General features: G+C 38.2%; 1 protein-coding gene across 1 annotated transcript in view; it reads left to right on the top strand.

Annotated features, from left to right (window-relative positions):
• Positions 1-15,183, top strand: part of SLC25A14 (solute carrier family 25 member 14) — a 1,283,912-nt gene that overhangs the window by 447,832 nt on the left and 820,897 nt on the right. Inside the window, exon 5 of the mRNA XM_044057171.1 lies at positions 10,251-10,346. Within this exon, the coding sequence (XP_043913106.1) occupies positions 10,251-10,346 (96 nt within the window). The remainder of the gene's footprint in view (positions 1-10,250; positions 10,347-15,183) is intronic.

Here is a 15,183-nt window from a genome sequence, read left to right as displayed (position 1 = left end):
AACAAGTGCAAATGTGGGCTTTTAGATCAGAAAGTAGAGAGAGATGGAAAAACTGCCCAAACGGCCAATGACTACAATTTCTGGGCCAGAAACCACTCCTTATGTGGTAGATAGGTTGCCTAGTGCTTACCACTCCCACTGATATGCTGGAAGGCTTCCCTCCAACGCAGAAAGGCTTGGGAGCTGACAAACAGTCCTGGATACAGCAAATCTTTATCTGGACTAGAGTCGGTACAGAAAAGGGGGAAACAAGCTTAGAATTTTTTTTTTAGTGAAGTGGAAAAGGAAAAAGCTGGAACAGAAGTTAATTCAAGGTTAAGAATCTAAGTGGGTTGGCTTTCACAAATGTTTTCTCTCTATTAGGTAGAATGAACTAATGACACTAGACTGGGAGGAGTGTCCCAGATCAAATATACAGTAAGGGCGGGAAACTGCAACTCCACCAAGTATAAGAACAAGACAACAATGGGGGGGGGTGCAAAACTATTACAGCTACTAGCTGTAGCCACTAAGTGAAAGTTTTAAACAGATAAAGAAGCAAGAAGACTCTAGAGAATGCTTTGAACTGCAAACAAATTAGTTATATGATACCTAACTAAAACACAGAAACCTCAACATATCAAAAATGCACAGAAAAGCATGAATAGATTACTCACAAACAGAAAATACGACTCTTAGTATGAAAAAGCAGTTTACAATTAAGTAATTCAGTAAAAACGCAATTAGAGTAATGAAACAGTATCTAGCAATGAAAAATACGGTTAAAACAATACATAAATGCAGTGAAACAGTAAAAAAAGCTTTATAACAGTGCAAAATGTAGTAGATTAACTGTATAGCACAATTATAAGTGTTACAGAAGTGCATTTCAGTGAAATAAGTGTAAGAAATAACTTATCAGTAATAGGGTTGTGCACTTTGCATGAATATAGTTCACTAAAGGTGATGCCTAATGGGGTCAAGAAACTGGTATCACCAGTGGTCAGATGACCTAAGTTTGTCAACCTTATTTCTCCTTAGCTCCATTCTCCCCTCATGCAAACTCTGAGGGAACATTCCACACCTCAGTCCAATACCTCATATGTCAGGTCTTCCAGGAGTCTTTCTGAAACTGAAGTGGAAAGAATGATGAGAAAGCTCCTCAAAGCTCAGGTCCAGATGGGGGGGTTATACCGTCTCCATCTCCCATTGGATCTATGAGCTAGTCTGCCACCTGTCATACTGTTGCATCTCCTTCTCTAATCTGTCCTTCAATTTTGGAATGCCAGGATCCGTGAGTCCCAGTGTTGGAGCTGCAGAGAATTACATCTTCGACCCCAACAGTTTCCCCTGACCAGTTCTGCTCCTGTCCCCGCAAATTGGGATGAGTCTCAAAGCTGAAGCATCAGTGTCCGATCCTTGGGGCCTGATTCTACTCTGATGATTTCAGATCCATCCTTGCCCCTCAGAGGGTGGGCACTAGATAGCTCAGGTCTTGCTTCCTCCTCAAGGCACAGATCCAGGCAGAGTTGTGGTTTGTCTGCTTTGGAATTCTCAGCTCTGGTGTTGCTAGCCATGGCTTCTTTGGATTCTTTGGCTTCAAGGGTGTGGAGAGGGTGTTCTGTCATTCAAGAGATCCAGTCTCTCGTACATCCTCTGATGATACACCCTTTCCCCCTATGGTTCCGAGCTCTGATCCCATAAAGATCTACAACACAGGGACAGCCAGTACCAACTAGTATCCAGGCAATTCCCATAGGCGAACTACCCATCTCTTCGGACACGCCCCCAGAGCATCCTGCCGAGGAGGTTCACAGAAGGAGAACATGTAAAAGGAGACACACAGATTTCCCCCTTGGAATTATCACTGAAGATATTGACTTTGATGAAGCTTAAGTGTCTCCAGATCACCACCTGATGATGTCTCATTTGGAGACATTTTGGAGATCCTTAAGCAGAAATTTGGTTAGTTCTCCGGTAACCTTTCCCTGAAGATACAGTATTTCTGGAGACTTTTGGTGCCAGCCCATCCACATCTTGGGTGACTCCCCCAGCCGATGAGCTCAGTGACCTAGTCTCTTACCGGACATGGAAGGAACCAGATTCTAATGAGGCAGTCCCATGTACTCCAGACAAAATTTTAGCTCAGCCAAAAGATAAGCCCAGCTGGAACAAAGGATTGCCTGTTGATGCAGTGGTTATGGCAGCAGCCACCAAAAAGGAGCTAGCAAAACGAAACTCCTCTATCCATTCCCCAACAGAGAGTCCAGGATGTTGGACAGATTTGGAAGCATGTGCTTGCTTCAGCAACCTTTGCCTCAAGGTCCCTAAACCAATTGCCACACTTCACAAGACTGCAGAGGGATTTGACCAAAGAACTCTAAAAATCTGTCTCAGAGTCTTAGTCCATTACTTCAAATTCTGAGGTTAATACAGGATTAGAAATGATATAAGACACCAAAGCTCAAACTTAACAATTTTATTAAGCTAAAAAGAACTATATCTATTCAATCAGCTGATAAACAAAACAGTATAACTAATAAATCATATACTTACAAGTATATGCATAAACAAAATCATCTTTGCCACTGATAGGGGGACTCCAATCCTATCTAGTGTAGCTATCTGTTCAGTCAAGACAGAACAGACACTGGCAAAATGGCTGTATGCTCAGTTCAGGCTGATGCTTAGCCTTTAAGAATTTTATAGTCTTGAATAAACAATAGGGTCAAAAGGTTCAGCTGATGACATGTAGATCATAAGCCGGAATATTTTAGAAAATTACAAATCATTTCCTAAGTTGTAAACAAGACTACATTGCTTCCCCTTTCCAGAAAACAGCCCACAAACTTGTGATATAGTTCCTCATTGAAATCCCCCATATTCTGGTAAACATCTTCTGAGCTGGTAAACAACTCACAGGTCGAAGTTCAGTTATACCAGCAATCAGTGAACAAGGTCTGCCTTTAAGCATATTTCTATTTATCTTATTTAATTATTCTTAGGGTGGGAGGATGGCACCTTACAGATGCAAGGTGCAAGGTTTGATTCTCACGTGGGGTAATTGGCTAGACATGGAATGGCACACATTAGCCTAGTACTAATCTATGAATCTTAGCAGCATGTAATATTTAGCAGCATATCAAATCAAGCAATAATCAAACATACACAGTGGTATGGAGCTCGAGGCATATAACTCAGGCCAAGTAGACTTTGTGGATCCACCACAGAGTCCATGTCTGCAGAGATTTATAAAAGATCATCCTCGCAGCTGGCCACTCTTTTTATCTATTTCCAATGTGCCTGTGAGGTTGATTTCTCATAGAGCAGAAGGTTACTCATGGGCTGACGGTTCAGGCATTGCCATAATGAAGCATGCCTGGATGTAGTTATGCAATTTTGCTCCTTTTGACAGAACATCCTTGTTTGGCCTTTCTGTGAAAGAAATGCTTTCCTGCAGTGAACAGGAAGGAAAGACTCTGTCTGTCATAGGGATTCAATTTTCTACCCCTCATTGATCCTTTTCAAGGAATCAAAAAGGAGGCAAGAAAATGTGATTCCATAAATCCCAGGGATTTTTCCAGGATTCATGTGGAGACAGCTCCCACAGAGGCAGAGAAGGGATTTCAAATGGAAGATGCCATCCTTGTGGCAGAGGAGGCCTGCAAAATCAGGGTTTCCAAGATTCCTTTATGGAGAGACCCTTTCAGCGCTAATGAAGGGATGTCTGACTGCTTGCCTCTGGAAGCAGTCAGGGGATGGTTGTCCATGCACCCACATGCCTGGGCTAATATAAATAAAGATTTGTGGGTGCTAAAAATAATATCCAAATGTTACTTAATGCCATTTTCCCAAATGCCCACTTCCAAAAGATCAAACTTTGTGACATTCCACCATCCAGGAGGTCCCACGGGATCAGAGAGTATACAGAACTTACTTTAGGTTCTTTTTAATGCCACAAAAGGCAGGGGACTGGAGACCAATTTTGGATCTAAGCAATCTGAACCAGTATGAGAGGAAATCAAAGTACAGTTGGCAGCCACATCAAGTTTTCACTCAGGGACAATGCTTCTAGCTTGACTGATTCCAGGTTGTGTAAGGCTTTTCTAAAGGGCACCATATGCCCAGTGAAAGATCTGTCACCTCCCTGGGATTTAGCAGTAGTATTTCAAGGCTTAACTTAACAACCCTTGGAGTCTTCAACAAAAACTGCTTAAAATTCCGGTCTTGGAAAGCAGCCTTTTTAGTTGCTGTTACACCCTCTAAAAGGATTTCTGAACTCTAGGTTCTTTCATCAAATGCTCCTTACATTGTTTTTCATAAAAGACAGGGATACCTTACTAACTAAACATTCTTTCCTACCAAAAATGGCTTCTGAATCAAATATAAATCAAACCATTCATTTACCAGTCTTCTTTTCAAAAATTTCAAACAAGAGAGAATACATACTACATATTTTAGATGTGCATAGACAGCTATGGTTCCATTTACACAGCACAAAATATTTTAGAAAAATGGAGTAGCTATTTATTTTTCACCTAGTCGGTTGGGTTCTCCAATTTCTAAAGTTACACTGGCCAAATGGATAGCAAATTGCATTTCCTGAATATATTCCCAACAAGGTCTTTGCCTACCAAAACCACCTAAGGCCCACTCAACTAGATCCATGGCCACATCATCTGCATTCTGGTCTAGAACTTTCGTTGATGATATTTGTGCAGCAGCCACATGGTTTAATGCATATACTTTTATTACACGTTACAAATGGGACATCATTTTCAGAAGCAGAATTGCTTTTGGTTCAAGTGTTCTCTGGAATATCCTTCCATGAGAGCCACCTAAAATCTGCATAGCTGGGGACTTGGTTCCATACGTTGAGGAAGAATGAAATTGGACAACACAGATGCATAGTTATGTTGAGTATATAACTTTAAATGGCTCTCCACTTTTTCTCCCTTCCTTTCTGTCAATACTGATGTTCCACAGGGCTCCATTCTTGGCCCTCTACTCTTTAATATGTTCACTAACAATTTACATAAATCCTGCCAGAAGGCTTCTCTTGTGCAATATGCTGATGATTTGACCCTAATATGCCTGTCCGACAACTTAATACAGCTTCACAGAATTACTCAAGAAGCCTTTAACTGGGTTGAAAGTTGGCTGCAGGATAAATCACCTGCTACTAAATCCCAAAAGAAAACAAAATGACTTCCATTTTTTTTCTAAAATCCCATTTCCATGAAAAAAAATATGTTTAAAATTTCTTCCTTAAATAATAGAGTAATGCACAAAAAACCAAAGACAAGCAAAGAATAATCCACGACCTTGAAGAAAGGAACCGGAACTCTGCTAAAGTCCACAAGGCTGTATTTTTATTTCTGAAGTATTCCAAAAGTCACAGATAAAATCACACAAGCGCTTTCGCTCAGGCAGTCCTGAGCTTTATCAAGTGAAAACAAATTGCAGTGTGCAGTAACCTCCATTAAATATCCTGGCAATTATACAATTAATTAATTAGTAAATCTAGTACTAAGGTGTGGTGCTTTAGAGTTGGGTGTTAAAAAAGTTAGTCATTATATCAACTCAAAAAATGAAATGTTTGCAATAACATATGCACTTAAATAAAAATGACTAACCATAAAAAACATTTTAAAAGCCAGTTTCCTAGGTTTCAGAACATAAAAGTCTGAAGTCTGATTGGGGTTGTAGATTGTTAAAGAATATGCTTAAAGATGTGTTTAGATTGTCAGTGAATTGTTAAAAATTTTTTTCATTATTACTTTACACTGATAAAAACATGCAATAAAATATGCGTGAGATATTTTTAATGCCCATCCATATAACATTTCATATAGAATTTGATTTATTAGTCGGAATCCGGAATTACTCAAGAAGCCTTTAACTGGGTTGAAAGTTGGCTGCAGGATAAATCACCTGCCACTAAATCCCAAAAGAAAACAAAATGACTTCCATTTTTTTTCTAAAATCCCATTTCCATGAAAAAAAATATGTTTAAAATTTCTTCCTTAAATAATAGAATGATTTGAAGTTACCCCACGTACAAAACTCCTTGGCATGACATTGATGACAATCTTAAATTTGATTTACATAGTCACAACAACATGAAGCAAACCCATCAAAAACTAGGCACCCTACACAGAGTAAAGAAATTCCTTACAGACTGTGGTAGGGTATCTCTAGCTACCACTTACTTCTTACACTCTGTCCTGTATGGAGCCCCTATCATGACCCACCTACAAGCCTCATTTAGTTCTAAACATGAACAGTGCTATAACAAAGTTGTCATATTTACTTATAACAAAACTTACTGGACGCCCATCTATTTAGCACTAAAATCACTTAACTGGCTCGAGCTTCCTCACCACCTATCTTATACGCTGCTCAGCTTAACCCATAAAATCATCACTACCCCTTCCACCCTCTCTGCAATTAGACCCCCTACTCCAATTACTATCTTCCAGATGGCCCCATACAGTTAAATAATAAAATGCTGTTTGCTATCTACAAACCACAAAGGACTGCTGCGGTCAGGTTCTTTTCCAACAATGTAGCTATAGCTTGGAATTAACCATTACTAAAAGATTTCCTATCTCCTGGCTTTGTCCCTGCTCCTCATCTTGGACATAGCTCTTTAACACCCTTCATCACGCTTCTTATACCTTTAAAGCACTAAATCATTTAACCTGCTTATCCCCTTCTAATACCTCACTTCATTATACTTCTTAAACTATTATACCTACTTCTAATTAGCACAACCAAGTTGCTGTCCCGTCACTACTTCTCTGTTAACAGTCAGACTTGCTTATCTCCACTAGTAACTCACTCTATTGTATTTCTTAAATTACTATCTTATACACCACTCTTCTATCTGTAAAGTCTCACTACAAGACTTGCAAAGTTAATATTTGTGAATATCAATGTAAATGTTATTATACTTGTGTCAAAGGGGATACTGCCAGTGCAGCTGTATGGAATTTTGTAAATAATTATATGTCATTTGTGAATATCAACATGATTCATACAATATGCTTGTGTTACAAATGTATTAGAACTGTATGTCATGTGTATATCAGACTGCTTGAAGTTATTTGCAAGTGCTTAAAATGTTACCACAGCATGGCCTACTGCAATAGAACAGAAATGTACCTGCACTATTGTAACTGGTATATATATATATATATATATATATATATAAATAAATATATATATATATATATATATATATATATATATATATATATAAATATATATATATATATATATAAAAACAGTGAAAACTGGAATACACAGGGTTAACTTCAGAAAAATTGCTGAAATTAAATGACTTTATGGCCAGGCCATAAAAAGATGTTATCTTTCAGTTTCAGTGCAGTCAGAGACACAATGTCTAAAACTACGGAGTTTTCTGTATTGTCTTGGAAGTGTTTTATTGTTTTATGACTTCCCCCATCTGCCACAAGATCTGAAGTCTATGTATTTTCACAGGTGGATGCTAAATACTGCTAGCTTTCAGCAGTGGGAGTTTTACCTGAGATAGTCAGATGACAAGAAATTATGTCATTCTGCAAGCTATCCCAGCAGTAATATTTCAGATATTAGTTTGGGAAGCTCATAATGAGAGACTGCATTCTGTATTCTGTCTTGGACCTGATAACAACAAATACCCATTTACCACACTTTCCTTGCTGTTAAGTAAGTTAACTAGGGTATAGTAATTCTCTTAGATATAGTTAGGAATATAGCAAAGCTTAATTTAGATGTTTTTCTTTATTTATTTGAGACTGTCCTGCAATGTTGTTGTAAATATTTCCTGTGATTTTGAACTCTGATGTTACTGTGATTATATATATTTAAACATTTCATTGTGGCTGATCTGTCTAGAGATATTTAAGTTCTGGCAGTACTTGCATATTTGTTTGGTGACAGTGTAGGGGCCACTCCTGATAGCCTTGGTCAAACTACCATTTGTAGTAACTTTACACAGTAAGATTGGACATCCTTTGTTAAGGGCTTTAAAGTCGCTGATAAGGAGTGACTGATGGCAGGAGAAACTGCCTTATAGTCTGGGCAGAAAGGGGCATAGCTATTAAACTTGTGCCAGCCTTTCTCAGGTGTGTGTGTGTGTGTGTGTGTGTGTGTGTGTGTGTGTGTGTGTGTGTGTGTGTGTGTGTGTGTGTGTGTCAGCTGCTTGGGCAGGGATACAAAGCCTTTGTTAGGCAGAGAGGGTCCTGGAGACCTTGGCTTGGTCACTCAGCTGTGATCTCAACTCTGTAGCTGTGGCAGTGAGGAGTCTTATTGGGAATCTGGAGAAAGGAGGAGGAACCAGCCCCAGACTGACTGTGGTCTCTGTGTGCTCTTAAGAAAAATTCCACTTGATGCAGAGAGCTGCATCTGGAAATACTGTGCGTGTAACTTGTCATCCTCCCACTGTACGTCCCCCACTGGTGCCAGTGGTGAGGATTGAGGCTCCTTGATTACTGGTCCAGTGGTGGGTCATCACAATACTGACTATTATGCTATGTATTCACTGAAACTGCTTTATAAAATTTGTTATTTTAAGTATTTATTGCATTAAATATCATACATTGGAGCTTTTCTCCCTGGGCCTCCACTGAAAAAGAGCACCTGTGCCAGACAGACTTTCTCAGTAAACAAATGTCAATCAATCAGTCATTAAATAAATAAATAAATAAATAAATAAATATCACTGTCAGTGAGAAAGTAAGAGGCATGCAGACTGTCAAAGGGAGGGTGATACACATTAAGTAACCAAGCAGGATACTTTTTTTTTTTTAATAAAGATGGTCTGGGCTCCATATCCATATTTCTCAGGATTTATTATGATTTTTGTAAAGGCAAACATGCCATTTGTCAAACTGATGACAATAATGTACTGAAATGATATGTGCTGGGAGGTGAACTCAGTGAATGATCAGACCAAAACACTGATCTGAGTGACTTCACACAGACTACTAAATTGCAAAGGATATTACTTTTGGGGCAAGGCTTTGCCCACTGCACCCCTCTTTTTTTACATGTTAGCATCATGTCTAATACTATTTGAGGTACATAATGGGAATAGAGAGTACTGCATTGGTGGTGCTGAGGTAGCGTTGTCGCCTCACAGTTAGACGTTGCCCGTTCGATTCTCAGATAAAGCGTCTTCTGTGTAGCAACATGCATGAATGGACGTTCCTTCTTTGAAGGTTGTGCATTAGGCCTGGCAAGCCAGTACGTAAAAATCTACTGCCAATCATTAGCGGACCGGAGTTCCGCTGTGGCGACCCCTAACCGGGAAAAGCCGAAAGACACAAACAAACAATGGGAATAGAGAAAAGATAATTAAGTAAATGTTAGTTCTGTTTTATATTCTGTTGTTCTGAGTGCTTAGATATGTATTGATGTGTACTATTAACTGCAGCCTTGAGATCCTTGAGTTCCTTTCTTGTTATTGTAACATATAGCAAAGCAGCTGGCATATGTTTTCTGTTTGCCTGTCTAAAGTCAAATACTATAGCTCTGTTACGAAATCCATCTAGTGGAGTAGATGTGATGTGAAGAATCCTAAATATGTCAGAAGACCTGTGCCATAACTTATCCTAATGAAGTTTTCTCAACTACGGAAGTTTCTTGTAAGATGGTAAACTGAGCTCAAGATGTGAACCGGATGCATGTCTCCTTATTTAGTAACAGAACAATGATATGCTCACATACATGTACTTTTCAAGTGAACAGCATGAGTAGTTGTAAGATCCTGATTTGTTAAAATGGTATCATTGCCTTAAGGTGTAAAGGGTTGTTTTTGTTTTAACTCTTTGGGACCACATTAGAAAATTCTTGATCCTCCTTATGAGTTGTGATTTGGAATATAGCCAGATATTCCATCTCTCTGTTCGTCTTTGTAATTTTATTTAACTTAACAGATAAGTGCAAGTTAGTGAAAAAATTCAGTGTTTCATTTCCAGCATCAGTGAATTAATTTACTTTGCACTTGAAACTGTCAACATTTTCAGTATCAATTCCGTACTACTTTGCAAAGCATTGCTGGTCAGATTTATGTACGAGTGTTTCTCATAAGTAGTACATACAATGAATAACAATTAGATTGTGGTTTATCTGTGGCTTGAATGTAGGGTTAATGAGGGACATAATGAATTTATATTATGACGTTTGATCCCTTTGAAAGTGTTTTTGTTACAAATTTGTAGTTACATCTAGATTAATTCACTAACAAGCTTGTTTATACACAGATTCGAATGCAGGCTCAGGGTAGTTTGCTTCCTGGAGGCATGATTGTCAACTTCATAAAGATTTATAAACAAGAAGGAACAAGAGGTCTCTGGAGGGTGAGGACTGCATGGAAACTTAACATTACTGCAAAGCCAACTTAGATTGTTTAAATTTCTTGTTTTGCTAATGGTGTATATTCTTCAATGAAATATGTTCACAATTGCTTTATCCACAAATCATTTGCCATGTTGTAAAAAGGTGCTTTGAAAACTTACTTTTCAAGCATATCCAAAATGAGACATAAGACATTAATACCTTTCTTAGGTATAATTACAAAATCCATTTCACTTACCAGTACTATTTTGTGAGTCTAATTTTACTGACAGTGATTCCTCACTTGTTGAAAGTAGTGTTTAAACCCTTGTTCCTGTGTTGCTGTTCCTGATTAAGAATGATTTTTGCACTTGCAAAGTATTCCATTAAGACAGGAATCGATCAGGACACATACTTGTGAGATATTACAATCTCCTTACTGGGAAGGTATTTCTGAATTATTCTGAAAGTTCCTAACAAAATGTTGGTTTCCTGAATGCTTCTACATCTTTCTTCTTTTAGATAGTTTGTGGGTTAGCAACCTTGTTTTAGCAGATGAATGTTGCCCTGTTTAACAGGGCATTAATTTCATTACCTTTGGGACTTTTTCTTTCTTTATTCTGTAATGTTTATTATGACATTATTTCTGACTCATAAGCATGCTGTTTATTTTCTTCTGCTACTGAGTTGCAGTTGATAGTGTGTGCATTTGTGTGTGTACTATTTCTTCTTTCTTATATGTGCTTCTGTTTTGCCAACCTTGTTTTCGCAGATGCACGTTGCCATGTTTTGAAGAGGGCTTCCATTTCTTAAACTTTCTTTATTCTTTACTAATATTTATAAAACAGTATTCCTGACACATAAGCAACTAATTTATTAGCTGAGTCATAGTTGCTTGTGTTTGTGTGTGTGTGTGTTTGTGTGTGTGTTGCACTGGAAGACACGGTGCTTAGGAATGCTTCATAGCACTTGCTCCGCCAGTTCAGTTTTCAGATGCGCTGCCTTACATATGGCAGCTGCATGCCCTCCCTTTGTCTGCATGTTTTTTCTTAGTGTGCTCTTGTTTCTGTCCACATTTCAAAGAGGAGCTGAACTGAGCAGATGTACATGAATTAGTGATTTTATGGATTAATTGTAAGTGTGTATATGGTTTCTGTACGAGAGATTATCTATGAATCCTGTGATGGTTTGTCTTCCATTTCAGGATTAGTTTGACTGCCTTGTACCCAACAAATGCTGGGATAGACATCAGTTCCCCTTTGGACTTGAAATAAATGGTGAATAAATGAATGTTCATGGAACTCATTGCTTCAATATCGGGTGGTGGTGTCCTTTACTTTGGTAGGATGCTTAGGTACCTCTGTGTTTTGAATACTCTGAGCCCAGACCCAAACTTGCAGCTGTCCATTGCATGTTTAGCTCGTAGATTCATAGGTAATACTAGGCTAGCTGCCATTCAAGGCCATTTTAAGCCTAGCCAATTTTAATTTTTTTTGTTCAAATTAAGCTATGACACTAGGTTAGAGATTGGCCTTAACCATCCAGTGGTTGATAATTATATGTTCCCCCTAATGAGATCATACCATAGATAATTTCAGGGGTAGTCCTGGATAAATTTTCTATTTACAGTCCATAGATCCAAGTTGAGCTTGAAAGTGGACAGGAAGGATATTTGTTTTATGTGAATGGGGAGTTTGCTTCAGAGCAGCGGTATAGGTTCATAGGTAACTACTAAACTAACTGTCCTTTGGAACATTTTAAGCCAGTTTTCCTTGTACATAAAATAACCTATCGATTTGATTATAGATTCATCTTACCCATCCCTTGGCCAATAATAATATATTACTCCTAATGAGAATAACTGGGATCATAGATAATTTGTGGGGACCCATGCATGGGATAAAGCATTTAAGACCTGCCTCTGTCCATTAGTAGTACAGGGGCAGTCCTGAGGTATATTTTCTGTTTTCCATCCATAGATCTAAGTTGTGCTTGAATAAGGACAGGGATGAATTTTGTTTTATGTGGATGGGTAGTCTGTTCCATAGCAGTAGTGTCCCCTGCGAGATATGCCACTCCCTCCAAACTGTTCTGTTGGTGTTGTAGAAGAGGTTTATATCTCTAGACTGAATATTTTTGATGCCAATTGCATTGCTGATATGCAGTAAATCCATCACTATTGGGTCGATGGACGCTGTACACGCCAGACACACGTCACCTCTTAGCAGTCTGTAGGATACCAAGCATAGTGACAGGACTTTGAGTCACTTCATATAGGACATGTTGTTTAGGCCTTGTATCATTTAGTAAGATATCTCTCTGGCCTTTCCAGTTGTTGCAGGTGTCTGGACTGATACATGCCAAATGGGGCATTATATTCAATGACTGTCCTAATGATGGCTTAGTAAAGGGGGGACAATGACATCTGTAGACACAATCCCTTTGTTTATAAGCTTTGAATAAAGAAGGCCTTTCTTACAACAATGGACACATGTTCATCAAAAGTTAGGTCACTCTCCACATAGGTTCTCAAATCCTGAAGAACTGGGTCATTTCTTTTTGGCACCAGTTATTTATTTGGGACAAACCATCCAGTATTATGGAAAACGTATTTGGAGATTCAATGACTACTCCTAGCTTGCAGTCATCTGCAAACTTAGTCAGCCAGAGCCCTTGCGTAGTTGCTTTTACTTCAGAAAAGTAGATGCCTAGACTTCCAAGATGGCTGCAGACTGCTCAACAGAATTCAACAGCTCTCCCAGTGTGAAAACAGAAACTGAGAAAAAGAGTGCCATTAAATTTTTTTTTTTTTTTGTAAAATTCACTCAGTGGCTGGTAAGTACACTGCCTGGATGTCAGCAAAGAAGAAGGTTGGAAAACCTGAAAGAAAATCAGCCAGAGAAGGTATAGAGAAAACACTGTCAGGGAAGGATTTTACAGCTCTTCACCAAAAAGCAGTTCAAGCTTCTTCTTTCGTTCAAGAGATGGCTTCCAGTAAATTACAGAAAAAAATATGTCAAATGTACTCAGAAGAGAAAACAACAAAAGACTGGAAAAAACAGAAGCTTTAACTAGCCATTCAGATGAACTGATAAAACTGCAAAAATCAGAGGATGACATGAAGAAAAAGCTGGCTGAATATGAGGTTTCTCAAGAAGAACTGTTTAAAAAATAGTTAAATTAGAAGACAGTGTGTGCAGAGAAAACCTGATAATAAAGTGAGGGTTTAGTGTAATGGTTAAGGTGTTTACCTTACAAACACAATGTGTAGGGTTTGATTCTCACATGGGGTAATTGGCTAGGCTTAGAATGGCCCACAAGGGCAGTTAGCTTAGTACTAAACTATGAGATCTTCTGCTGTACCATAGAAACTGGAAGGAACAGACTGTATTAATTTTATGAAAGCACAAATAAGTACCTGGACTGGTGTTCCACAGCAGATTTTGTTAATTGAAAGGACACATCAAGTGTACGCTCCAAACCTGGCCATCAGAAAGCATCCATGACTTGTATTAGTAAAGATGCTGAAAGAGTTGATCCTGACAAATTGTGGCAGAAGGGCAAAGCATTATAAACTGGAGACAGCAGAGTTTTTGTAGAAAATGATTATTCACTGAGCACCAGGCAGAAGAGAAGCAAATTTATCCAAACAGTCAGGGAATGTCAAAAGCAGCTATGAGATTCAACCTGCTGTAGCCACCTGTCTTCAAGGTGTTTTTTTTCATGGAGAATCGGTCATGTTTTGATGCAGAACAGATTAAGGAGGAAATAAAAAAGTTTATCTAACAAAAGGTGATTCAGCAAACAGAAGGGGACTCACCTTCTCATTCTTCTGACTGTAAAGTTCATAGAGAGACTTTGCCAGTGAAACCTTTTCCAATGCTTCAAAGAAAAATGCGTGAGAACAAGAATAAAAAACAGGTATTGACTAGCAGAATTCACAGCACCTTGGACTTGAACCAGAGTCTGGTGCCTAGTGATGGAGATGAACAGGAGAAGACCAGCAACTCTGAAATTAGTAAATAAATGGAAGACTATAATGTATCTCATCACATTTGTAAAATATGTTTTTGCAAGAAAAGTGTCTGAAAAACATTGGAATCTTGTTGTGGTTGGACTGTAAAGCATATACCCAACTTTATATCATTAATGTTTAGAAGGACGCTTAAAGGGGTAAAACTAAGTGAAAGTAAAACAATTTTTGTTATTATTATTATTTGCATAAAGCATTTCATAATATAAGGTGCATGTTATATGCAGTAAAACAGTTTTGTATAGTGTGTAGTCAGGGGTATTTTACATGTATGGGAGTCTTTTCGGTAAATGTATACACTAAAAGTATTAAAGTAAACAGATAAATTTTAGATGGTAGAAATATAGGATCCGATGTCAGTTTTCATTCATTCCTCAACAATTGGGTTCGGATCTGACCCTCAGATCCAACTCTGCCTCTTTTTTACAGCTCATGGATACTGGAAACTCTCGAGCTCCTCCACTACCCATAATGCTTTAGTCCCTCAGATCTCATTTGTTGCCTTTGAGTACAGATGTGGTCACTATGAGCTCTTGAGGTGTAGTGATTATCTGCTTAGATAAGTGAACAAATTGTTTATTTATTTCACTATCTGTATACTTTAATGTCTTCCTTATCCTACACTTAGTGTAATTTAAGTTGATTACAATTGTTGGTATTTTCTCTTCACTTTACTTTTACCCTTGCAGTAGTTTCTATCTTTACCATTGTTGGTAATTTTCTTTCTTTCTCTTTTTCTTTCTTTCAGTTTTAAAAAAAACTTCTTAGCATTATTCTGCTTTATTTTTGAAGATGGCTGAAAAACCTTCCAGCTTTAAAAAATGTAA

This window comes from Protopterus annectens, chromosome 15.part0, assembly GCF_019279795.1.
Source record: "Protopterus annectens isolate FY-2018-M chromosome 15.part0, PAN1.0, whole genome shotgun sequence".
Lineage (NCBI taxonomy): Eukaryota > Metazoa > Chordata > Ceratodontiformes > Protopteridae > Protopterus > Protopterus annectens.
The sequence above is the reverse complement of the archived record's forward strand: the minus strand, read 5'-3'. Positions and strand labels throughout refer to the sequence as shown.